The sequence below is a fragment of the Cryptomeria japonica genome, chromosome 9 (genome assembly GCF_030272615.1).
Source record: "Cryptomeria japonica chromosome 9, Sugi_1.0, whole genome shotgun sequence".
Taxonomy (NCBI): domain Eukaryota; kingdom Viridiplantae; phylum Streptophyta; class Pinopsida; order Cupressales; family Cupressaceae; genus Cryptomeria; species Cryptomeria japonica.
The window spans coordinates 431,682,545-431,708,650 of record NC_081413.1 but is presented as its reverse complement, the minus strand read 5'-3'; the positions used below and the strand labels follow the sequence as shown (position 1 = coordinate 431,708,650).

The following is a 26,106-nucleotide window of genomic DNA, read 5'->3' as shown; positions in this document are numbered from 1 at the left end:
TTGGTTTGTTTCTCTGTACACATGTATCCATGAAGAAACTGACTGATAGCATGTCTCTGTCTTATTTCTTTTGGTGTATACTTTAATTAGATGTTCCATTTACATTTAATTAACTTTATGTTTTGATCATTCTGCATTTATGTTTGTATATGTGTTTGCTGGGAAGGACTACTTAATTTTGTATCTAGGATAACATACTTAGGCAGTCTAATCCAGAAGATTCATACATTTTGATAGACTGAACAAACATATCTTAGAACTGCATTTGTATTGTCTCTGGGACACATTTTTTGCAAACCTCTGCGTAGAGAAATATCTGAGCCAATGTGCCAGGACTCAGTATCTATCAAATTGATTATTATGATGTAGATAAGATTTAAATTTTTAATTAAATTCTTTTAGTCAGATGTTTCCTTGAATGTAGACAAGATTTAATCAAATGCTTTAGTTAAATGTTTTCTTGAATGAACCCCTAGCCGTAAATCTATGGCAGCTACTTGGTATTCAATCTCTGAATTTATCTGTTATAGATTAAAATTTGAGGATTTTGAGTTCTTGAACAGATCAGAGGAAAATGGCAAGGAATCTGAGCTTCGAAATATACTCTAGCCCAGATGGATCAAATTTTGCCAGGAGGGGTACATCATTACATGGAGAAAATTCGCCCCCGTCACAGGTTCTACGTTTGGATAAACTGTCAATGGGAGATCAGACATACCATTGTCATCCAGAACTGAAAAAGGTGACTAATGCTGTAGTGGGAACTGGAGCAGAAAATTCATCATTGGGTCTACTGCAGGCTAAACCTCTTTCTTCTCTTGGAGTAGAAGAGCTGAAGCAAGTAAGGAGTTGTGTCACTGAAAATTCTCTCAAGGCGAGGTAATATACCCTCCAAAGACAAAAGTATTACATTATGGTTGATTATAGCAAGGGTCATTCTTAAAATTTGTATTGATTTGCATGGGTTGTAGGCAAAGCATTTTCTAACTGAATATAGAAGTGTTTATTGCACTTTTTGAGTCCCAGATGCTATGCAGAATGTCAATTATGGTCTGGATGTCAATTCCATTTGTGTGCATTTTGTTTATCATCGTTAATGTGAAACTTCCATGGTGCAGAGAGCAGATAAATGTTCTGAAGGAACCTATATACAAATTGGATACATGTCATAGATCAATGTTGGCGAGATTGAGGTCTCAAATAGAACTACCAGCACCTGTTCCAAATAAACAAGTTTACACCTCCATGATGGATATGCAGGTTTGTATCAGAAATGCATCTCTAGAAGTACAATTTATGATCATTGTATTTTTCTGTTTTCACTGCATTTTCTGTTTTCCTTGCTTTTTCCTCATCCAACTCTTCTTAGTTTTACTTTATCCGTTGATTGTAGGAGATCAAGAATTTGGTAAGAAGGTTGAGAAATTTCAGTAAACTGTTTTGATTGACTTGGTTTTCAAATTTTTTTAATTTTTGCTTTTGTATCTTCATTCATGCTGTCTACGTTTTTCTTTTCTAGAAGTTTCTAGTGTTTTTGACAAGCACTGCTGCTTGTGAGTTATAAAAAGAGAAAGAGAGAGGGATGTTCAGATAAAATATCTAGGGTCTATGATTTGCTTCCTTTTTTTTTTGAGAAAGCAATTGTTACTTAAAGTGCTTACTAGTTTGCTATATTTGAATCTCACTTACCTCAAGGAACTTGCTAAGTTTAGGATTGTTCTTAATAGTATTTGAACTGGACCATGCTGCCATGGATGGAAGGACTCTAGTAAAGAGAATATGCATAATCTGATTTATCGCTCGATGCTTTATGAATGGTCTCAGGTGGAAGGGCACCCCAACAATTTGCCTAAACCATCCGAAACGATAGGTAGCGAAAGATATAATTTGAGGTATGGAAAGCATCCCTGAAATATCCTATTGTCTGGTTTTTGATGGAATTTATGAATTTGTCTAGATACATGCTTGGTGTTTATTTCATATCTTGAATATTCTTGTGCATGCAATGACAAGAACATGCAATAAATATAAATAACAGAATTTTCACAACAGAACTGTAAACCCTTGTATATTACTATTGGAATGGTGAATTTTGGCACTTATTACAATAGCATTTGATGTTGCAATTACTCAGAAATTTATAAACAATACATGCAATACATACCCAATTCTGCAAACATTTCCAAATATGCCCTACAAGGGGTTGCCCAAGCTAGAAATATCATATAAATTCATGTAACCTTCAACCTGCAACAGGGCTCCATTATTATGTCCAAACCCTAGCTGGAACTTCCACAAATCTGCTTAAAATTCTGCAAATAAGCTCAATGATGAACTTTGAATGAATCCACCTCACAAATAGAGTTGGGTTTCCGTCCAACCTACAAATATCCAAGGGGTTTTGTCCTCAGAAATGACTGTCACAGTCACACCAGCAACTAAGAAGAAATATCAATCATCAAACAATCACATAATGTCCCCTTGGAGAAGGACGAGGCTCCTTTATAGAGACTTCCCAAACCGTTGGTGAGCTTCCTCTCTCAAAGTGGGATTAAAAATCACTTTATTTTATTTACTCCCTATAAAGTCACTTTATGACTTTATTATCATTTTTATAAATAAAGTCACTTTACTTTTATGATTTTATTTTATAACATAAAGTAACTTTTCTCACCAAATAATAATATAATATCCCATAAAATAATATTCCACCTTTTATTTCTCAACCAATAGAAATTAATGTTGTGACCAGCATATCATCCCTTATATCACCTAATTAGCCTATCGGGATGACGTGAAATAGGCGAATCAACTTTCATGTGGTCACTAAGGAGAAGGGGACACTACAGTCCTCCCTTCCCGAAGATTGCTTGCCCTCAAGCAATCTGCACCTGCGTGCTGAAACCAAATGCCTGAATCCCATATCAACCTCAGGAACATTGCTCCACCCAAACACTGTGCTACTCTGATATCAATGCCAATACACCACAAACCGTGAAGCAACACAATGGAATCCATGTGAAACAATACACCCAACCGATCAATACCGCTGTTATATCTCAGACCAGCAACAAATAGGATGGCAATGATGTCATCATACCAAGGCAAAAGTAGAAGACTCATCTCATGAGGATTTCCCATCAAGTAATCTTGTTCCCACACACTCCAATGCATACCCATAGCTGATGCAGACCCAAACAATTCTGAAAATGTAGTGAGCAGCAATGTAGGACAGTCACTTGTCACTAAACAACCCATGTCATTTGGCTCAAATGCCAACCAATAAGCAGCTGTGGTGTCACAAGAATTAGGTGCCAACATCAAATTTGCAATGTAGATGCCATCACCAACACCCAAAGTCAACTCATGAGTGGCTGGTCCACTAATAGTAACATCCATAGAATCATTATGTCCACCAATAATATTGTCAACATCAACAAAAATTTCAGTATTAGAATGCTCTCGCTCATCATCAACTATGGAGTGGTGTGTATCTTGAATCTGTTGCAGGGCAAACTTGCCTTGTTGGGCTATCAAATTAGCTTCCTTTGCCTTCTCAGCTCTTTGTAACCACCCATCACACATATCTTGTGTCCTTTTAACATCTTCCATGGTATGATGTACTAAATTAGAACCTTTGTCGCTTGAATCCACAATATATACTTCATGTTTGATATCTTCAACTTGAGTGCCAACATTGGAAGACTCAACAATACCGTCATCTTCATGTGTAAGGGCTGCCAACTCATGATTCTACATAGGTAAGGGACTGTTGTTCCAAATCAGGGAATCAGTCCTTTCTTCATGCATTGGTGTGATGTTTTCATAGATCTTAATCACCTCTCCTTTCATGAGTTGATGGTCATCATCAAATGCTAGTTCACTACATACTGAAAATTCTGAATTGCTTCCACATAGCTGATCAGTTATTGCTGGTTTGGAAAACCCTAGGACAGCCCTGTGAACAATATGTGCTTCCTCTTTGCCTAAACCCTTATATGGCTGAAGTGAACTTGTGGCTTCTTTAATCTCTTGGACAACTTTATGCCTAGTCAAAGAATCATGATGGTTTGATGTCAAAACATAAGTAGACTCTTTCAGTTCTCCTTGATTGATTAAATGCTTCCTCAAATCTGAATCAGTAATGTTTCTCACCACAGATTCTTCCATGGGATGCATTGTTTCCACCTCCTTGTTCATATCCTCAACATATGTAGATGCATGCTCAAGTAACTGTTCATGCAAAATTAATTACCTGCTGTTATTATGCATAACCAAATCAGAATTAACTTCCTCCCTTTCAGCAGCATTACCATAGCTGTCACAGTCTCATGTGCCTCTTCTTCAAATGAATTTTCAACACTGGAATGATCTATATGCTCATCTTTAGTGACCTCAATTTGTTCATCGTTGTTATGCCTCTTATCCATCTTCTTAGCTTCTTCCTCCAAAAGCAAGTTCTCTAACAATAATAACATATCCGATTGATAGTTTTGAAATGCTTGAAAGAAGTCATTCATACCATTCATAAGCTCGTCCATATGTCGATCATTTCTTTGTGGACTTATACTATTCCTTCTATCCTTTTCTTTAGGTGTTGAGGCAAGAAAGAAAGTAGGTAACAAGCTCCCATCTTTTATTTTAGCCATTGATGTAACCTTTTATACCCTTGCTGTAAATGTCTAAAATAAACTTTGATTTGTACCCTCAAGCAAGTAGGTTCACTAAATCTGTTTCCTAGCAATATACCTCTGAGTTCATTCACTATCACACATGAATAAAAAAACTAACATGCAACTCCAACCTGCTAACATGCAAGGCTCCAAAATGACATGCAAACTTTTGGGTTATTTTTAATCTAATATGCAAAGTAAAGCCACTTCATTAAACTGATCATAGTAACATGCAACCATCTGGGTATCCACCAAACTGACATGCAACACAAATCCTCTAATAAAAACTGCTGAGAATTAACATGCAATGTTAACCCTCTTCATAAACTGCTCCTAAACCGACATGCAATTATCGGGGTATTCACCAAATTGACATGCAATAACATTTTGACACACATGCAACTGCAAAATTTGACATGCACTGGTGAAACCCTATCAGAGCTGGTGTCTGAAAGATCCCAAACAAGACTGACCTAAATATTTCTTGAATTTTATGTTGCAACTTGATGGTTTTATGATTGTTTTCAGAGGTGTTTGCTTGGGTTTTGTTTCCAATGAATTGTTTGGGGTTTTGTCACGAACAATTGCCAATAAACCAACACTTGGAAAGCAAAATGCAAGAATACAATTGACTGATTTAAAACTTCAGAATTTTGATTTCTTAAGACAGCAATATAATAACTTCCAAAATCTAGAAAACTATTCCATCAAGGCATAATGAACATACCAGGAGATCAACGCCCATCCAAAATAGGGGATTTATTGAATAATCTTGAATAAGTGACAATGGGTGAGTGCCCAAAGATGTCCAATGACTCAAATGGAGTTTATTTGCATCAACAATAATTACTAAAAACAAATATACAGAAGCTGCTAAGGAATGTGCCTGGCCTCCAGGCAAGATTATTGAATTTCCTAAGTTTTCCACAAAGAATCCTCGATCTACACCCCAATTGACACCTGTAGCCGATAGAATGCACCAAATCCTTGTAGGAAAGTAATGACAATGAAGATTACAACAATTTCCAGCTTCCTACTAAGTTGTATAGCCCAGAGGGTTGCAAGTGGTACGACCAACAAGCAGGTACAGTTGGCTCAAGAAATGGTACGACTGCCTTTGGGGGTCTCCAAATCCTCCTGAATCTGCAATACAAAGTTTGAATCTGCTGAAAAAGTTCTGAAGCACAAACAGGAATGATGTATGAATTCCCCACAATTATGAACTGGGTTGACATCCAATTCATTGATCCCCAAGGAGTTTTTCGTTTCATGGAGGCTTGTCTGCTGCTTAATTCCGAAGTAGTTGATGTACAAATGAAAGAATGAATCTCCAAAGAATGCCCGACAAGTCACTTTATTAGCCTCCAACCCTAGCCATACCAAATAGGGTTTTGATAATTCATCTTTTAATGAATTTATTAAAATAAACTCTTCTTTAGAGAGTTCGACCCTTTGAGGGTCTTATTCCTCATTAAACATTAAACCACCTTTTAAAACAACATTAAGTTGTCTAGGTGGGTGCCAAGGGGAGGTACTTTATGATTTAATCAAACTTTATAATATTCCTTATAAAGTCACTTTATAATATTTCTAATTTTAGCATAAAAGTGACTTTATGATAAAATAACATAAAGTACTTATAAAATAAGCCATCTAGGTTGAGAAAATGGATAAGTGTAGAACCCCTTGCTAGCGCTAATATCTCCTGTCCACTCAATTCACCTGTGGAGATGAGTAACAAGCAAATCTCTGCTCCTAAGTGATCCTCTAGGAAAGAGGGGACATTACAGTCCTCCCTTCCCGAGATTGCTTGCCCACAAGCAATGCATCACTGTACCACCAGGATCCCACACTAACTCTAGGTAGAACAGCGTATGCGTCAGCTGCTCTATTCTAATATAAATGCCATATAGTCTCAATAACTGAACCAATTCATCATGATTCTAAAGTGCCAATGCATCATCAAAGCCAATCCTTGGATCCCGATCCAAAATATCAAACCTACTAAATGAGATGAAGGAGAAATATCTCAGCGAAACACCATGAAACAACCACCCATGGGAGTAGACCAACAAGAAAATGTAGAAATGAGTTCCCGCAATCCAAAAAGCCAACACCAATGGCCACCTAACATCGTTGTTGTAACTCAGACCAACAAAATGAATGATGTCATAGGTGTCATCATACCAATTCAAACCACGGAAACCCATCTCATACTCCATGTCCATCCAATAAACATACTTCCATACACTCCCAAGTAACTGAATAGCTGATGTAGACCATGGAAATTCAAGAAGTGCAGCATAATTCCAACTAGGACTGTCCCATGTAGAATCTATGAAGAATAAATCACCAATCAACAAGTAGATCACTGCCATATCATCAGAAATCAGTGACAACCAAATATGAGTTATGGATGTCTTCAATGTCCATTATAGACAACTCTTGAGTGGTTGATCCATTATGAGTGTCATCAAAAGAATATTCATCATAATGGGGAAAATGATCAACAACAGTGAGCCAATCACCAACAAGGAAAGTGTGATGGAAACCTCTCCAAAACCTGTGATCAGCGGCTGCAACTTGTCCAATTTCTCCACAAGTTAGTATGTCTTCATTGGAGGATGCCAAGTAAATATTTTCTTTAGCCTATTGTTTGTAACTAGGCAAGATGGGTTCGGATTGCCTTAAGGCAACATCCGAACCCATATAGGACTTGGTCCTATCCTAAAGGGGTAATGTGCCCCCAAGATAAGCTCAGGCCCTATAACTTTCACGCCACCCTAAAATGCTCCATGCCTCAAATAAATAAATTGGCGCCAAAAGGAGGAAGGTCGACTTGGATTTAACAAAGGTTAAAGACTCATATAAATAAAGTCAACTTGCAAATACAACTTCACTTCATATCACATACAATCAGCGAACTATCTCTGCAATTAAAAGGTGCGAAACTTGAAGAGGATTGTGCGAACTTGTCCAAAGGATATAAGGCATTTTTGGTGGAGACTTGGTGTATCTAGAAGGGCAGATTTGATATACAAAAGAGGATCAGATCTGGAAAATCAAGCTAAGTATTGTATTTGTACAATTAAGAGTGAATACATAATTTGACCTGTGGGTCTTTAGTGCTGGGTTTTTCCTCCTTGGAGGTTTTCCCAAGGTATTTTGTGTTTGTCTCCTACTCTCTTGTTTCATTTGTGTATTTACTTGATTACGATTTACTAAATGCTAACAAATAATCAAGTGTTACAAATCTGATTACTGAACTAGGGCACAAATTTAACATGGTATCAGAGCTAAGGTGTCACTAATTTCAGATTTTAGTAAATCTTTTGCTGCATATAGTTGCTGTTTGTTTGCAGATTAAAATGTTAGGTTTGAGAGCTGAAGATAGACTTGATGGAGCCCTTGATTTTGCTGCTTGGAAAGTCCGTATTCTTTTGATCCTTGAAGAGAATGATCTGCTAAAATTCGTAGAAGAAGAAAGGTTGTCCCCTCCAGAAGATGCTGAAGAGATGAAGCAGTCCAAGAAAGACTCTCTCAAGGCTAGGAAGATCATAATTGAATCTGTCAAGAATCATCTTGTCACTGTCATATCAAAATTTGCGTCTGCCAGGGAAATGATCAAACACTTGTAAGGGATGTATGATGTCAACAACCTCAGCAGGGCTCTTGCTCTAAGGCAGCAGCTTCTTCACATGAAAATGAAAGAAGAAGACTCAATCATAGCCTACTTCATGAAGATCAATGAACTAAAGGACAAGCTAAGTACTCTTGATTGTCAAATTTCAGATAAAGATCTTGTTATGATTGCATTAAATGGTCTACCTGATGAATGGGAACCATTCATTCGTAGCATTGGTGGAAGAGCTAATCGTCCCAACTTTGAGCATCTTCAATCTGATTGCATTGAAGAGGAATTTCAAATTGAGGTAAGAGGAAAACTCAAGAACTCTCACAAAAATGATAATCATGTTCTCTTAGCTAAATCTAGGAAAAGTGGACATTGGAAGAAAGAAAAGAGAAGCAAAGATTTTAGATCCCCCTCCTATGAACCAAGGAAGAAGTCAAGAGATTCCTCTCACATTCGTTGCTTCGGATGTGATAAGTATGGTCACTATGCCCGAGATTGTCAGAATGATCCCAAGGAAAGGGAAGCCAATTTAAATGAAGTTATTGAACAAAGTGAGGATTATCTTCTTATCTCTGCTCTATCAAGCAATGTCCCTACGGACAATAATACTTGGATAATTGACAATGGTGCCTCCAAACACATCTCAGGTGTTCGTGAGCATCTTTCAGATCTGATTGAAAAGGATACCAACCTTCATGTGGTAATCGGTGATGACGCTAGATACTCGGTAAAAGGCTTTGGCACTACCTCTTTAAAACTACATTCTGGTATTTCCTTATAACTCTGTGATATCCTTTTTGTACCTGGTATTAAAAGAAATCTTATTTCCATTTCTGCCTTAGAAGATAAGGGTTTGCAAATAGCATTTTCTGAAGGGAAGGTACTTACTTGGTCTAAGAAATCTAATTTCAAAACTGCTCGTGTTATTGGAAATAGATGTGATAGTTTATATAAGCTTGGAGCTAATCCAATTCAAGCTCTCATCCATGAGGCCCCTGAATCATGCGAGCTATTGCATAGAAGACTTGGTCATCTACACTTTCAAGCTCTTCCCACTCTCGGTAAAATGGTTAAAGGTATGCCTAAACTTAGTTTATCTCATGATGATGCTTGTAAAGGTTGTGCAATGGGTAAGAATGTAAAGAACCCTTTTCTTAAAAGTGACAGTAGGGCTAAAGAAAAGTTAGAACTTATTCATTCAGATTTATGTGGCCCTATGTCTGTAGCATCTCCTAGTGGCTTCCTTTATTACGTTATCTTCATAGATGATTTCTCTAGGAAAACATGGATTTACTTTCTTAAATCTAAAGAGTCTGAAGAAGTCCTAAACAGATTTAAAGAATTCAAAGCCTTAGTTGAAAACACTATAGGGAATCGAATTAAATGTTTAAGATTTGACAATGGAGGTGAGTACACCTCAGGTAGTTTCTATGATTTTTGTGTTAAGGCAGGGATTAAGAGGGAGTTCTGTGTTCCCTACAATCCTCAACAAAATGGAGTTGCTAAAAGAAAGAATAGGACCATTGTTGAAGCTGCAAGAGCCATGATTCATGATCAAGACCTGCAACCTTTTCTATGGGCGGAAGCATCCAAAACAGCAGTTTACATTCAGAATAGATGTCCTCATCGTGCTCTAAGGGATGTAACTCCTGAAGAAGCCTTTACAGGAATCAAACCTGACATCAACCACCTAAGGATATTCGGGAGCCTGGTGTATGTTCATGTGCCTAAAGAAAAACGAACCAAGTTGGATCCCTCTGGAAAGAAAGGCATCTTAGTTGGATATAGTGAATCTTCCAAAGCCTTCAGGATCTACATTTCAGGTCAAAGGTATGTTGGGGTAAGTAGAGATGTAACTTTTGAAGAAGATATTGCTTTCAAAAGATCTAAAGGTTCATTATCTGATAATAATGATATGGTGATTGAAAATCAAGATTCAAAAGTTGATACTAACCCTGAGATAGAAGGAGTCCACTAACCTTCTGGATCAGGAAGTTCAGGATGACCCAGCAGAACCCATGGACTCTATAGATATACCTCAGGATATTGTGGTCTGCAAGAAGAGACCACTTTGGGTGAGAAACACGAGTCAAGATGTTGAAGGATTTGCTTCTCCCAGAGGAACCTTTAGAGATAGCAGGAGACTCCAAAATTATGCCAACTACATTTCTGTGATGTGTAATATCATTGAGTCTGAACCTCACAATGTCGAAGAAGCCATATCTCATCATGCTTGGAAATCAACCATGGATGAAGAGTATGGGTCTATCATCAAGAATGATGTCTGGGACATTGTACCCAGACCCAAAGGTAAGTCTGTTATTTCTTCTAAATCGTTGTTTAAAATTAAACATAATACTGATGGTAGTATTGAAAAATATAAAGCTAGGTTTGTAGCTCGTGGTTTTTCTCAAAAGGAAGGAATAGATTATGAAGAAACTTTTGCCCTTGTTGCTAGATATACTTCTATTAGATCTGTAATAGCTATTGCTGCAGCCAAAGGTTGGGAGCTGCATCAAATGGACGTTAAGACAACCTTCCTCAATGGTGTCATTGAGGAGGAAGTCTATATTGAGCAACCCGAAGGTTATGTAATCCATAAAAGAGATTATCATGTTTGCAGGTTGAAGAAAGCCTTATATGGGCTCAAACAGGCTCCTCATGCTTGGTACGAAAGAATTGATAAGTACTTACTAAGCTTAGGATTTTGCAAGAATGATGCTGATGCTAACATTTACTTGAAAATTTATAATGATGAGATGCTTATTTTGGTTTTGTATGTGGATGATTTATTTCTCACTGGTGAAAATAAATTAATCATAAGATGTAAGAAGGAATCAGCCTCAGAATTTGAAATGAAGGATTTAGGTCTAATGCATTACTTCCTAGGGTTAGAAGTATGGCAAAAATCCAATGAAATTTTTCTAAGTCAAGGAAAATATACTATTGATATTTTGAAGAGATTTAGAATGATGGATTGTAAACCCATGTATACTCCTATGGAATCTAACTTAAAGAAGTTAAGTGTTTCTGAAGCTAACTCTGATTTTGCAGATCCATCTGAGTACAGGCAGTTGATTGGATCCTTGATGTACCTAGCCAATATTAGGCTAGATATTTGTTATGCTGTGAATGCCCTCAGTCAGTTCATGATCTTACCTAAACTTGTTCACTTGGTTGTTGCCAAGCACATTCGAAGATACTTGCATGGCACTATTGGTTATGGGCTGAAGTATTCACTTAATACCTCAATTTTCTTGGAAGGCTACTCAGATTCAGATTGGGCAGGGAGTGTCAAGGATAGGAAAAGTACTTCAGGTATCTACTTCAACTTGGGCTCTGCAGTGATCTCTTGGGCATGTAGAAATCAATCTTCGGTAGCATTAAGCACTGCAAAAGCTGAGTACATTGCAGCATCTGTTGCATCTAGAGAAGCAGTGTGGCTTCGCAAGCTCCTTGTTGGATTATTTGGGCAAGCTAGTGGTCCTACCACCATTCATTGTGATGATCAAAGCTGTATAAAGATGTCAGTAAATCCTGTGTTCCATGACTGGTCCAAACATGTGGAAACACACTATCACTTCATTCGGGATATGGTGCAAAGAGGCGCCATTCAACTAAAGTACATTAGCATAGATGAACAGGTTGCAGATATCCTTACCAAACCGTTATCCAGAGTGAAGTTCGAATACTTCAGAGACAGACTTGGTATTGTGGAAAATGGAACCCTGATTGAGAGGGAGCTCCAATCTCAGTGACCCTACCTACTACACCTTGATCATTCTTTGCTTGTGTGCAAGAATGAAATGTGTCCAATCTATGCTTGTGTGCTAGATGGAAAATTGTAATTATGTAAAGACCCACTTGTGTATTACACTTTCTATGCTTGTGTGCTAGGTGGAAGATGTAATTCTATGCTTGTGTGCTAGATCCATTCTATGCTTGTGTGCTAGATGGAACTCTAAAGGTTCAGATTATGTATTCTCTTCTTCCCTAGTTAAGAGGGAGTGTTGTTTGTAACTAGGCAAGATGGGTTCGGATTGCCTTAAGGCAACATCCGAACCCATATAGGATTGGGTCCTATCCTAAAGGGGTAACGTGCCCCCAAGATAAGCTCAGGCCCTATAACTTTCACGCCACCCTAAAATGCTCCACGCCTCAAATAAATAAATTGGCACCAAAAGGAGGAAGGCCGACTTGGATTTAACAAAGGTTAAAGACTCATATAAATAAAGTCAACTTGCAAATACAACTTCACTTCATATCACATACTATCAGTGAACTATCTCTGCAATTAAAAGGTGCAAAACTTGAAGAGGATTGTGTGAACTTGTCCAAAGGATATAAGGCATTTTTGGTGGAGACTTGGTGTATCTAGAAGTGCAGATTTGATATACAAAAGAGGATCAGATCTGGAAAATCAAGCTAAGTATTGTATTTGTACAATTAAGAGTGAATACATAATCTGACCTGTGGGTCTTTAGTGTTGGGTTTTTCCTCCTTGGAGGTTTTCCCAGGGTATTTTGTGTTTGTCTCCTACTCTCTTGTTTCATTTGTGTATTTACTTGATTATGATTTACTAAATGCTAACAAATAATCAAATGTTACAAATCTGATTACTAAACTAGGGCACACATTTAACATAGCCATGCACCAAATGAAGTCCCTTACATGCTGATCTTCATAGCCCACTGTCAAATCTAAGAAAACTAAGTTACCAATCAATAAGTACATCTTTACCCTATCATATGAAAGAGGTGACAAGTCCATGGATGAATAGTAGATGTTTTTGTTTTGCATCATAGACAAACCTTTAGTGGCTGGTCCACTATGAATGCCACCCAACATCTCATCAACTCGAGGTAGGAAGGAATCAACTTCACACCTAGCCATCCCTAATTGAATGTTCTCAATGCAAGGTTTCAAATTTGACTCATTAGATGAAAGAGAATTGCTGATCAAACTCAGAAAATCAGACTGATGCTTATACCTCTTTGTTTCCTTGCATCATCTAGACTCTTTGGAGGTGTTGTCTTTCTTGGGTAGGAAGAATCTTTGCTTGGGTAGCTCTATGTAACCAATTTTCATTTGTCAATATTGCGAAACTACTTATCTCCGTCCGCCCGCAGTCTATATCTGCGGCCCCAAAGTACACAAAATCTGATTTATGTTGAGTTGTATCATTCACATCATCATAACCCATGCTTGCACCATGTGTACCCTCAAATGTAGAATGCAAGTCATTGTTCTCTTCTTGACCAAAGGCTGCCATATCTTGAGGAAAAGAAGTTATGTCACTGCTGTTATGAACTTCAGAATTATGGTCATACCTTGGTGACAAATTTTCAATTTATACAAGCACCTTTTTCTTGTAAACTTCATGCCCAACCTTTATATCTTGAATGTCAATGCTAGAGGTCTCTTCTTTATTGATTATCCCTTGTGTCAAATCTGCAAACTCATGAAAATGAGGAAAGGAAGTTCTGCTGTCCAAATTCAGAACTTGAGACTTTTCTCCCCTGCTATCTTCGGATTCACTACACACCACTAAATTTCAATTTTCCTTGTAGTCTTCCCAATTCAGATGAGGAGGTAGTGTGTCAAATGAATCCAAACTTTCACTATCCATATCAACCTCATGTTCTTCATCAATTACTGATTCAAAATCAGTCTTTGAGCAATCTGAATACTCATCAAACCTCTCATGACCTTACTACAAGGTCCATGTGATGACAAAGAACTGCTGGTCAAACTCAGAAAATCAGAATCGTGTTCAACAATAATCTCTCCATGGGCTGATGTACCTTACATATTGCTTGAAGTTACAAACTTTTCCTTCACATCTTCCTCCATGAATGATGGGACAGCGTTCTGACCAACCAAAGAGGCACCAATTGGATCTATGCCTTCATCGATCAAGATCTCTAGCTCACCCACCAAAATGCTCATGCATTCCTTGCCACTATGGTGAAGAGATAGTGAGGTAATACCATGCTCAGCAATGGATCTTTACAAGAATTCATACCTTCATGTGGCTGATTACCAAGAAGCAATTCTTCATTTAACCCCTGGACATCTTCAACATGCTTTCCTTCAAGGGTGGTTCTCGAACTTTGTTCTCCTATAGAATCCACTTGTGAAACTTCTTGCAAAGATGGGGAAGCCTCATCTAAGTCACTCCTCAATGTTATCCATTTGTCCTCATAACCCAAATCTGCCTGTTTATTGAATTCTTTATATAGATTTTTGCAAACCTTACTTGTAGCCTTCATATCTTTATGTCCAAACCCTAGCTGAAACTTCCACAAATCTGCTTAAAATTCTGCAAATAAGCTCAATGACGAACTTTGAATGAATCCACCTCACAAAGAGAGTTGGGTTTCCTTCCAACCTACAAATATCCAAGGGGTTTTGTCCTCGGAAATGACTGTCACAGTCACACCAGCAACTAAGAAGAAATATCAAGTATCAAACAATCACATAATGTCCCCTAGGAGAAGGACGAGGCTCCTTTATAAAGACTTCCGAAACTGTTGGTGAGCTTCCACTCTCAAAGTGGGATTAAAAATTGCTTTATTTTATTTACTCCTTATAAATTCACTTTATGACTTTATTATCATTTTTATAAATAAAGTCACTTTACTTTTATAATTTTAGTTTATAACATAAAGTAACTTTTCTCACTAAATAATAATATAATATCCCATAAAATAATATTCCACCTTTTATTTCTCAACCAATAGAAATTAATGCTGTGACCAGCATATCATCCCTTATATCTCCTAATTAGCTTATTGGGATGACGTGAAATAGGCTAATCAACTCTCATGTGGTCACTGAGGAAAAGGGGACATTATAGTCCCAACAATATGCCATTTGTAACTAAATGTACGGAAAGATATTGGTTGAGGTCTGGAAAGGCTGCAAGTCTGTTAACACACAAGGATCAGACCTCACCAGCTGGAAGTGAAAGTTTGGAAAAGGCAAAAATGACAGGAAGACGTTCTGGAATGAGGTCTGATGTTTCTGTCAAGGTAGTAGCAAATAGAATGTTGGATGGAGATAGAGATTATAAACAGGTTATACAGAAAAGGCCAAGCACTGAGAGCTACTTGAGGCCAAGTGAAAGCCATGGCTTCAGGTAGGACTTGTGATTGACTCATTTTTAATCTCTATTATTCAAGATGCTTGTTTATTTGTCCTAAAATGTTTAGATTCAAAGTTAATGGGTCAACATAACAGCTGCACAAATATTGATGTTGTCAGAGCTTTAAATTTTGAGTATTGAGTTTTTGGGAAAGACAATAAAAGAAGATTTTTTATAGGATCTAAAAATCTTGTGCTCGGAAGTTTGAGGTTATTAGTTGAACAGCCTCTGAAGTACAAAAGTTGTTTTATTGATCTAATTGTTCTCAGTTAGTACATTCAGAAACTCCTAGATAATTCACTTTAATGGTTTTCACCACTCTTAAGTTAATAATTTTCTGAAGATTATAAAAGTCACTGATCATGTTTTATTTTGAATTCTTTGTGTACTACATAATTTTGGTCATGCATGGATGATAATCTACATCCTTATTATGGATGCATGCTGCCTCTGGTCACATTAGAAGAGTTTATCGATTACTAAATATAAAATGTAGAAGATTTTAGAAAAAGCATTGCATTTTGGATATTAAGAAACAGCAGAGATAAGTATTCCAGAAAAAATTTATTTCATTGATAAAAGAATGGAGACATTTATCTTGTGGGATAAAAAGTATATATATGCAATTACTAGAATATGGTAGGGGAATGACACATGCTATTGAACGGCATGGAAATATTAGGGAAATTATATGGTGGGGCAGTTTTTTTGGGAACTCAAGTGTTAAAGGTAAATCTTGATGACGTTGAAAACAGATTTTAGATAAGTGAAGAAGTCACTAGTGAATCAACCCATGACTAACGTTGTTGCTTAAATTATAACATTGTTTGGTTAACATTTTCAATTTTCACTATTAGTATTGACACTTTTTATTCTTGTTATTAAAAGAGCAAAGCCAAGCTAATGATGTTTCAAGTATATACATGGAAATGAGTTTTTGAATAGTGTAGTGCTTTATCAGTTTGATCAGAAAAAAATGCAAGGCTTACTGTATCATACCTACTCTGGTCACACAATGAAAACTAGTGGTTTAATATTGCTCCCATTCCCATGATCAGATTTGTCTGTTTTCTAACTTGTTTGGTTTCTGTACAACTTGTATCAAATACACAGGAACCTTTGCTTTGTCGAGGAGTTTTTACAACTTCCATTCCTGAGGCTGTGTAACTGTTATGCATCTGATATGGATTCAGAGATGATATGTATTAAATTAAAATTCACATTAAGGTTGGATTTCAAATGATTGCTGGAAAGTTAGATACATATGTTTTGTATAACACTAAATTTCATTGGAATGGGGTATCAAAGATATAGGAAATTTCAGTCTTTGTTGATAACTTAACAAAAAGAAGAATCCTTGTATCATTGTTAAATTGTTAATTCAAAAATTTCAATATTGACTTTTACTTCTTAATCATCTAAGTTGTTGAATCTGCCAATTTTGATGCTGGATCTGGATTCTGATTCGGTACAGTATCTCATTTTGGCAGCGTGTGGAAATATGACTATATACTTTTCCAGTTCTCTTGTCAATGCCCAGAATTCTTCCTAAATTTTGAGTTTATCTTGTTAATGTTAGCATTCAATATTTTTATGTCATTTTATTTCAGATCAAATATCCCCAACAAAAAACATGCAGCAAGCCCTACAAAAGGAAAGGGTTCTCATGCATTTGCAAAATCCATGCCAAATGTTTCACACACCTCCCATACATTTGATAGCCAGCAACAGACTTCAAATCCAAATAGAGGTCAGATCACTGGTGGCTCAAACAGTTGCAAGCATCCATTTTCAACAGGATCTTCATCAACTCCTGTCACGGAGTGGGCTGAACAAAAGCCACCAAAACATCAACATACAAAAAGAACAAATTTGGTGCCACCAGTTTCAAATCATGTTGATTTACCAAATATTTTGGAGGGGTCTTTGATTCTTGAGTCTGTTGCTAAACCTGATTCAACTGAAATCAGTGGCCAAGCTATTCTAAGATGCTCTTCTAACAATAATGCTTTCCAACAGAGCAAATTAAAGTTTGAAAATATCTCTTCTTTAGCTGCTTTTTCTGAGAGCAAGGAATCAGGTGCTGGTGACAAGTGCAAGAACAAGATCAAGAAGCAAGGAGATGTGGATGAAAAAATTGCACCTGTTTGTCAAAATGTTGGATCATTAGTTTTGCCTCTAATTGAGGCAAAAACTATCATCAAAATTGAAAGTGGAGGTGGTGTCCAAAGGCCAGGAAGGAGTGGGAGGGTTAGTGTTCCTCTTAGAATGAATGCTCCTCTGAGTGGAAAACTTGAATATCCTGCAACAACAAAGCAACTAAGAAGCACAAGGCTTGGTACTGATAAATTAGCAAGGTGAGTAGTTTTATACTTATAGCATTCTAGTTTTTCATGATTAAATAGTCAATAATCATTGAGAGAATTGGCTATTATATATGCATGAGTTATATCAGCCTGTTGGTTCTGTTCAGTAAGCCAGGTCAACCTCCAACCAAGAAAAAATCATTGGATCGAAAGCCAGTTACATGGCCAAGTTGTCCAATGAACAGTGGATTGTCAGATTTTACAGGTATGCTGTTATTATACATTGAAAATTGAGTGTTTTCTTTATATGAAAATTGAGAATCATTGTTCTATGCTGTCATATGATGTTAATTTTTGGCCGGCGACCTTCGTAGGGGATTTGGATGATAGTGAAGAACTTTTGGCAGCTGTAAATGCTTCTAATAATGCAAGTGGTATGATTTCAAGTCTCAGTGGATTAAGGATCAGCAAATTGGCAATAATTCAGAATATGGATACATAGTTAGGCCTGAAGTTGAAAATGCTAATTGCTATGATTCATCATTTTGCTAAATTTCACTTTTTCCAAGAGAAAAATAAAAGTTGGACATGATGATTCTGTGTCAATTTCTAATTTTTTGCAATAGAGTTAGTTTGATTGAAAATTTTGTGGAAGTTTCACCTAATTTCTGTAAGATTTTCTTTGATGTGAATAGAGTCTTTATGTTTGCCAAGGTTTCTTAAAATCATCTCTTCTGCATAGAATAATTCTGTTCACAGTTTGGTAGCCTGACCTAGAAGTACTTGTGGCAGAAGTTGCATGCTCAGGACCCTTTTGGAAGCAAATGGAGCCATTTTTTGCACCTGTCACTCCAGATAACCAAGGTTTTCTCAAGCAACAGGTAACAGCTTTACAATGCATGACTACTGCCAATAAATATATTCAAGGACTCCATTCTAGAAAATTATTTAATTATATCATTTTCTTCAATTGGATTCTTGTTTGAGCTTATGTTCTTGATACATATGGGTTGGTAGGTGCAGATCAGAGAGGTAGAGGATGAAGATGCAATTCTGATAAGTCCTGGCAGTAATCCAACTGAAGAGGTGCAAGACATCTTTCATTCATTGAACGTCTTAGTTTTTATTATACGTGAGATTCTGAATTTAGCAGACTTTTTAGAGTCTCCAAAATGACCCATTTACTGTATCAAATATTATTTACTAGCATCAAGGGCTTATGCTGGATGTTGTTAATAGCTAGAGGTTTTGTGGGTTTTCAATTGACTTTGATTTGTTATTATAGATTTTTTTTGTAAGGATTTTTTTTAATCTAAATTCTCTTATTGCTATCTTTTGATAAGTAGTTCCTCTTGCCAGGTGGATCTTATCTGTAGTATGCTGCCAGCAAACCCAAGTCCAATTAGTTCGTGTAATCAAAGAAGTTTGGTGAATGTGTGTGTGGATAATGAGTCCTTGAAGCCTTCTAGCAATTTGAATGCTAAAGAGGACATCAAGAGACCTGGAAAATTTAGATATTTTGACAGGATGTATCCACTTTCTGAAAGACTGCTTTCAGCTTTAATTGGTGAAGAAGATTCTGAAGAAACAAACGGAAAATTGTATGATGGACCACAAGATGACTGTCTTCATTGTACAAGTGAGGATTCTCCTTGTGGTAGTTGTACTCAGATTGAAAGCGATTCTGAAAATGCAGGGAAAGTTGAATTAGAGATAGAGCCAGAAGTTGAGATGAAAAATTTGAAGCATAACATTCTCGATTATTCTAATTACAAGAGTCATTTTGCTAATGGGCTTCAGAATCATGTGGCAGAAAATATTTGTAGTGCTGATTTGAGGCAAGATGATATAGAAGTGCCCTCAGAGATTTTAGGTTTTAATGTAGAGCATAGAGTCTTGGATGAACGACATGCACATGGAGGGAAAAAGAATCAAGGAAAATTGCAATCCAGTTGCCAAACTTTTGGATTAATTTCAGGCATTGCTGCAGATGACATCCAATACGAAGAAATGGACCTGAACCAACGAATTTTATTGGAACTCCAAAGCATTGGACTATATCCAGAATCAGTGGTATTTTTCCTAATTTAACATACCTCTATCATTGTGTATGAAAGTTTTTGTATTATTTTATACTTTAAAATTGCTTGCTTTAGTGCTTTTTAGTTTCCTTGAGAATTTTCTTGTTATACACTTCAATTTCTCTTTTTCAGCCAGATCTAGCACAGAGGGAAGATGAGGAAATAAAAACGGAGATTTGTAAGCTAAAGGATGAGCTCCGGCAACAGGTAATTTACATCAAAATCACTTGCAGTACATCAATATTCTTCTTGTTTCTCGCTTTCCTAGAAGTTGAAATGTCTCACCAAGTTATAAAGAATGATGGAAAGTCATATTATATTTAATAGATCCACAAGAAGTCAGAGAATCGTCTTGAGAAAGGACACTTTTAAATGTTGTCAATGTGATTGATTTCATTATCCTATACATTAAGGGAATTTCGCTTTTATATATCATGTCAGTTGTTTTTATAATTTTATTCAAGAGAGATACCATTGGATGTTTGCCATTTGAGTATGGCATATATTATTGTAGTTTGCAAAAGTCAGAATAAGTACCTTACTGCGCCTTGTTGCCACTCTAGGTATCCAAAAATAAACGTCATCTTCACAAACTGGAAAAGGCTGTCTTCAAAAGACAGAAAGTTGAAGACAGGTACATTGATTTAAAGTCTTGGTTGCTAGCAACAGATGTTCATTCAAAAACATGGTTATTGAAGATTCTTGGTGTTCTACACCTTACAATTAAATTTTTGTTTTGTTGAGCAGTACTCTGCAATAATAGATAATTAGGCTTTATCTTTTGGTGCGAAAATATGCTTTGTACTGCCTCTACTTTCTGTATTTTCTAACACAGCATTGAATGAAATTTGTGGTGCACCTTAAGAATAAGAATTTTTTTTTGGTTGGTTTCTAGTTTTTCTAGAGTGCCTAATAATTTTTGTTTTGTTGATGATATGTTTAGAGAGCATGAAGTTCTTGCCATGAACAAGCTAGTGGAATCAGCATATAATAGGCATATGGTAAGCTCTTTAAGCTTATCTCAACTAGTATTTTGATTTGTTCTTAGCTATCAGTCTGTTAAATGCACACTGATTGCAGATATTTAGGCCATTCTTTTCAGCTAATCCTAATGTATTTAAGGTTTCAAATTGTATGACAATTTGATGTTTATTCTTTTCTTTTCCTAAGAATGGTTCAATCGAATTATCAAAATATACAAGTTTTTAGGATAAAAAATAGTTTACCAGTTTTGGTTCAGGTTTGAGGGTTCGGTTCACAGGTTTTGTCAAAAAAATTTTTGGAGTTGGGTTTGTTATTTTGGAGTTGGGTTTGTTTCCTCTAAGTGTGTGCCAATATATGTAAAATGATTTTACTATTAAAATTTACATAAATTTTAATATTTTTAAATTCATTAAAAATTTAAATATTTTCACGTTTACATTTAAATTAAATATCAAATTAAAATAATTTATTTAATTTCACCATTAATGTTGGTGTTCTCGCTATGATTGTCATGGCAGAGGGGAAGAAATTTGACGTAGCCCATGTTTGTTGACCAGATGGAGATTGAGGCTGAAGCAACACTTAGAGGAAGCACAACTGAGGGAGTCCGCTACTATAGAAATTGGGGATGGGATTGTACTGGGCATGGGGGCCTGCCATGATCACTTTTAGGTACTGTTTTGGGCTAGATCTGTTTGATTATTCCCTCCAGTGACGTCTTCGAGCACTCACGCTCCATGAGTTTTGTCTGGGATCCTCTTGACAACATTGACATGAATCCTTGTAAATTCTCAACAACATGTTTCATCTGGTGAGGGAAATTAGATCTTTCTAACAGTTTAAAAAAGTCAATTTTTTTTAGAAAACTACCAAATTCGGTGAAAAACCAATTGAAGGGAAGAAATATGCCTCGGATTTGCCTGGGTCTAGCCAGGCTACCTGTGATGTCCCCAACCCAAGCCACGAGGCTTAACAATGTATTGGCCGTCATTTCCTTGAATTACTCAAGAGGAAGAGGACGTAGAGTATTATTGGGAAGTGTGGAGTCTTTGGCTTGCATTCTTTTCTATTTTTAAGTTGTGGGCACATGTTTTTATGCAACTTAAGTGTCTCCTAGCTTAAAGACTTAAGTTGTTGCCCTTTACATGCACTTTAAGTGATTTTAATGAGCACGTGACCAAAGGCCAAGGGGCCATGGGTTTTCAAGGAGCCTATTGGCTCATTTTTAGGGTTTAATGTGGAGCATTGCATTGAGTTGTTAGTGGATCAAGGGCTGAGGTTAAATCACTTTTTTGAGAGTTATTATATAACATTCTAGGGTTTTTTTAGGGCTCATCATATTATCAATCTTTTATCTATTGCTACTGCAATCTTTGGCCTAAGGTCTGAAACCCTTGGTTATCCTTGGTTTTGGAGAGACATATGGGCTCCCCCTAGTCAGAAGGGTGTGATTTGGTTGAAGGGATTTGGTCTGTGATGCCCTTGCACATTGTTTCAGTGGTGCAATTCATTATCACGTTTGGAGGTCATTTTGCGAAGATGAAATTCAAGCTTCAGGTTCAGATTTAGGTTAACTACAGCAATGTGTTTTCATGTTACTGAAATTCAAGCCTAGTTTTGATTTTATGGGTGTTTTGGCAAGGACAGCTAGGGTTTGAATTCATTTCTGAGGTATTTTTGTCTAAATCTGCACATTGTTAATTATCTTCATCCCAAAAAAATGCGAAATCAATTTGAATCATTTCTAAAGTTTTTCGGCAGATTTAGAGTAATTTATTGTGCTTTCTATACTAAAAAATACTCAAAAATTTATTTATAGAAGAAAAATTAGTTCAATAATCTAAGTTTGTTGAAGAATTTCTTACATGCAAATAAAATTTCAGAATATTCTGTGCCCTATTTTTGGAGATATTGTTGTTTTTCTGTTATTCCTATTTGGGAATATTACATTAGATCCACAGACTGGCCGAAACCCTATTCAAACCTATACGAACCGGATTCAAGCTAGGTTGGGACTCAGCTGCTGACCAGTAAACTAGGATAAAAATTATGCTGCAATGACTTGGATTAATTCTAGAAAACAGATATAATATATAGATGACTTAGGATTGCCAAAAATAAGACTATTGTCTTTTTATGATGCTTTACTCAATTATGACACTCTTATATAAAAAATATTATCCAAGTTTCTAGTTCTGGTTTGAATCCTGTTTTGAGTTTGCAGATTCGATTTTTGGAACCAACCAATTGTTTTGGAGGGTTGGGCATGTTTACGCACACACACACACCTATTTCTCTTTATATTCTCAAAGCATGCATTTTTAAATAGTAAATCATCAGAAACATTTCTTCATAAATAAATAAATTCTTATCATCAATTTAATAATAGTCATAGAAAATAAAGTGATAAACCCTTCACAGTTTATCAATGAAGTTCTTTTTCTTTATAGTGATAACAATATCACCCTTCAAATTTAATAAGGGCACTATTATTAAATTTAATAATAGTCATAGAAAGTTAATTTGTTTGAACAGTCATCATACTAGTCATATGATCATAAATTCAATAATAGTCATTCATAGAGATAACAATTGCAGCCTCCTAAAAATTACAGCCTCTTCCTTTGCCTTCCTCAGTACGTTTTGCAATGAGGTTGCTTCCATCCCTCTTTCCCAAAGATTCCATCACTGTGTGTGCGAGTTTCTGAGTTTTTGCGAAACAACTTTTCTCCTAGTTTATGTGGGGCAAAAATTTGGAATGTTTCACTTGTTTACAATAGCACTCCAGATTGATTCCAGGGTGGCATTAAACTTGATTCTTGCAGATGTGGATAGGAAAAAGACTGGATTTGCATCAAGTGAACACCAAAACATTTATTAATTATTTATTTTTTAAATCATAAAAATTCACTGGATTCAATTTGGATTCTGCAGAACTTGTGAAATATGATCTGGATTTGCCCAAATTAGTCCTGGTTGAACCCACAATGACTCTTGCCTCCTAAGCAATTCCAGTGCTAGGCACTACGAAACTGCTTTAAATTTCTACCTGTAGCAGCATAACAATACTTAGAGAAAATTGTATATAGAAATGACTGTCCTTTTTTATTCGTAGATTTTTATCTGAGGAAATCATTTCTTTTACAGGCATTGCAAGACACCAATGCATCTGGTCATAAGAGTGCACAAAACAAAGTTACAAAGCAAGCTACCTTGGGTTTTGTTAAACCCACACTAGCTAAGTGTAGAATGTTTGAAGAAACTGGCAAGATCTGTTTTTCAGATACATCTTTAAACGAAAGAATGTTCTCAATATCCTTAAAGGAGATGAATAACAAATTACTTGGTGATGCTGTCAATGGTGACACTGCAAATGTGCTTGCTGTGAATGCACATGCTCTCTCAGATATCAAAACATCAGGTGCTGTACATATGTGGTGAATTTTTTCAATTCATTATAGTTTATGGGTGATATTCTCTTCCAATGCTTGATATCTTAATACTAATGACAATGATTGCTTTGGTCTTGATATATCAATGGATAATCTAGATGAGCTGAACATGATCTGAGAACAAGATGAAGCTGTGGAGCTACTGTTGTTTATTCTTTAAAACTTGAAGATTTTTACAGAAGCAGTTTTCAGAAGGTGACCACTGATACAAGTTATCTTTGTTTTGGATACCTGTATCATGTTAGAGTAGTTAAATTCTTTTGAAGATTTCTTGTACAAGTTAGCTATGCAGCTTGGAGAAAAATTGCTTTTTGTCATCACAGGAATTGTTCGTGTTGTAACAAAGTGGCGAATTGTTGTTTTTGATTTGTACAAGCGAGCTTTTCCCTAATATCTAAGGTTATGACAAGCATTCCATCCTGGTCATTGCTTTCAAACAAGGATGGGAGGCAGAATGGACAGTACATTCAATCGGTGTCACAAATAATTGTTGATCATGCTTTTTGATTATGGCCATCTCTTACAAGCTGCACAATCTGAATGCAATTAAATCCAGTTCTTTAGACTTTAATAATCTTAGATTTTGTATTACAGATCCTTGGTCCTGGGTTCAGAGGTCATATACTGTATCTTCTCAGATTTCAGACTGAATTTCTTGAGAAACTTGCTGGGAATTTATCTCTCTGTAACTGCTACAGATGTTAGTTTTGGTAGTAATATTCTTTTTTATAACAAATCAATTTATGTAACAGTTAGGGAGCCCCTTCACCTTTGAATCTCAAATTCAATTGCATTCCACTTATGATTCTTCCAATAGCAAATCATTTTTTGTGTTGTGTTAGTGTATCTGTTAGGGCTAAATTGACCTTGAAGTTTCTAGCATCCTTTAAGCAAACGCTTTTTTGTATTCAATCAGGAAGCTTTCTTTCTAGACCCAACAAGCTTCCAATTTGTAGTTTGTTGAAACATGAATTTACAGTTCATGCATTTATTTTCTAAAGATGGAATGTGTTCATATGGTCAGATTGATATTTAACACTGAATGAGGTGTATCCTCAATATTCACGAATAGTTTACGGGGAGCTTTTTTATTATGTTTATGCTTTTGAAGATCTATCACACTGTACTTATGTGAGCTGATATTGTAGTTTCTAGTGACAATTAATATTCTATATTTTTAATTTTAGTGAATACTATTAATTGCTTTGTTCTAGTTGCTAGAAGGATTCATAAATTTGCTTTTGGTTGCATAGTAGCATGCAATGTTTCATACCTTGGACATTGCAAGTTACAGATCTATACATTTGAGCAGAGGTACTTGATCTCGGTACACTTAAGCATGGGATTATCAACAGTATAAACATGAACTGTATTTTAGGTTTTAGGCTGTGTTGGTTCAGCCATCCATATCAGAATATTTTAATATATATGCCCTGAGCTTTGGTTGGAACTTAGAACTGCATTATTCCATCATAGACTCATTTGGTTCGGAATACATTTCTCTATTTTCAAGTCGTAAGTGGTTCCATGTTGTGGGCAGGATGCTGAGGCAACACATAAGATGTTTCTATAGTTATAAGCTTCAGAAGATGAGTTGCAGCGGTGTTCTCATATATAAGGGATCCCTATTTGCAGTAATTGTCAATTAGAGATATGGACTGGATAGAAAAATGTGGTTTCTCTTCAAGATATGTCAACAGAAGAAAACTGAGAAAATCAGCATTCAAGTATTTTAGGGTTTAGGCTCTTTTGGTTAAGCCATCCATATCCATATTCAAATTTAAATGATTTGAATAGCCTTTATATATAAATTGCTACGGTCATTATTT

The 26,106-nt window shown here is 36.2% G+C and overlaps 1 protein-coding gene across 3 annotated transcripts; it reads left to right on the top strand.

Annotated features, from left to right (window-relative positions):
* LOC131077850 (uncharacterized) lies at window positions 1–25,371 on the top strand. Of its 3 annotated transcripts, none has more exons than XM_058015431.2 (14): window positions 1–879; window positions 1,119–1,260; window positions 1,825–1,892; window positions 17,065–17,811; window positions 17,928–18,025; window positions 18,135–18,194; window positions 18,553–18,641; window positions 18,784–18,846; window positions 19,120–19,833; window positions 19,974–20,048; window positions 20,405–20,475; window positions 20,785–20,842; window positions 23,973–24,246; window positions 24,376–25,371. In XM_058015431.2, exons 1-14 carry the CDS (start codon window positions 575–577, stop codon window positions 24,393–24,395), a joined length of 2,784 nt encoding a protein of 927 aa, XP_057871414.2. In that variant the 5' UTR covers window positions 1–574; the 3' UTR covers window positions 24,396–25,371. The 3 variants fall into 3 exon arrangements, with proteins under 3 accessions (XP_057871414.2, XP_057871413.2, XP_057871415.2); XM_058015430.2 differs by having other exon boundaries at window positions 18,778–18,846; XM_058015432.2 differs by lacking the exons at window positions 1–879; window positions 1,119–1,260; window positions 1,825–1,892 and adding an exon at window positions 15,290–15,448 and having other exon boundaries at window positions 18,778–18,846.
* Window positions 25,372–26,106: the final 735 nt, after the last annotated feature.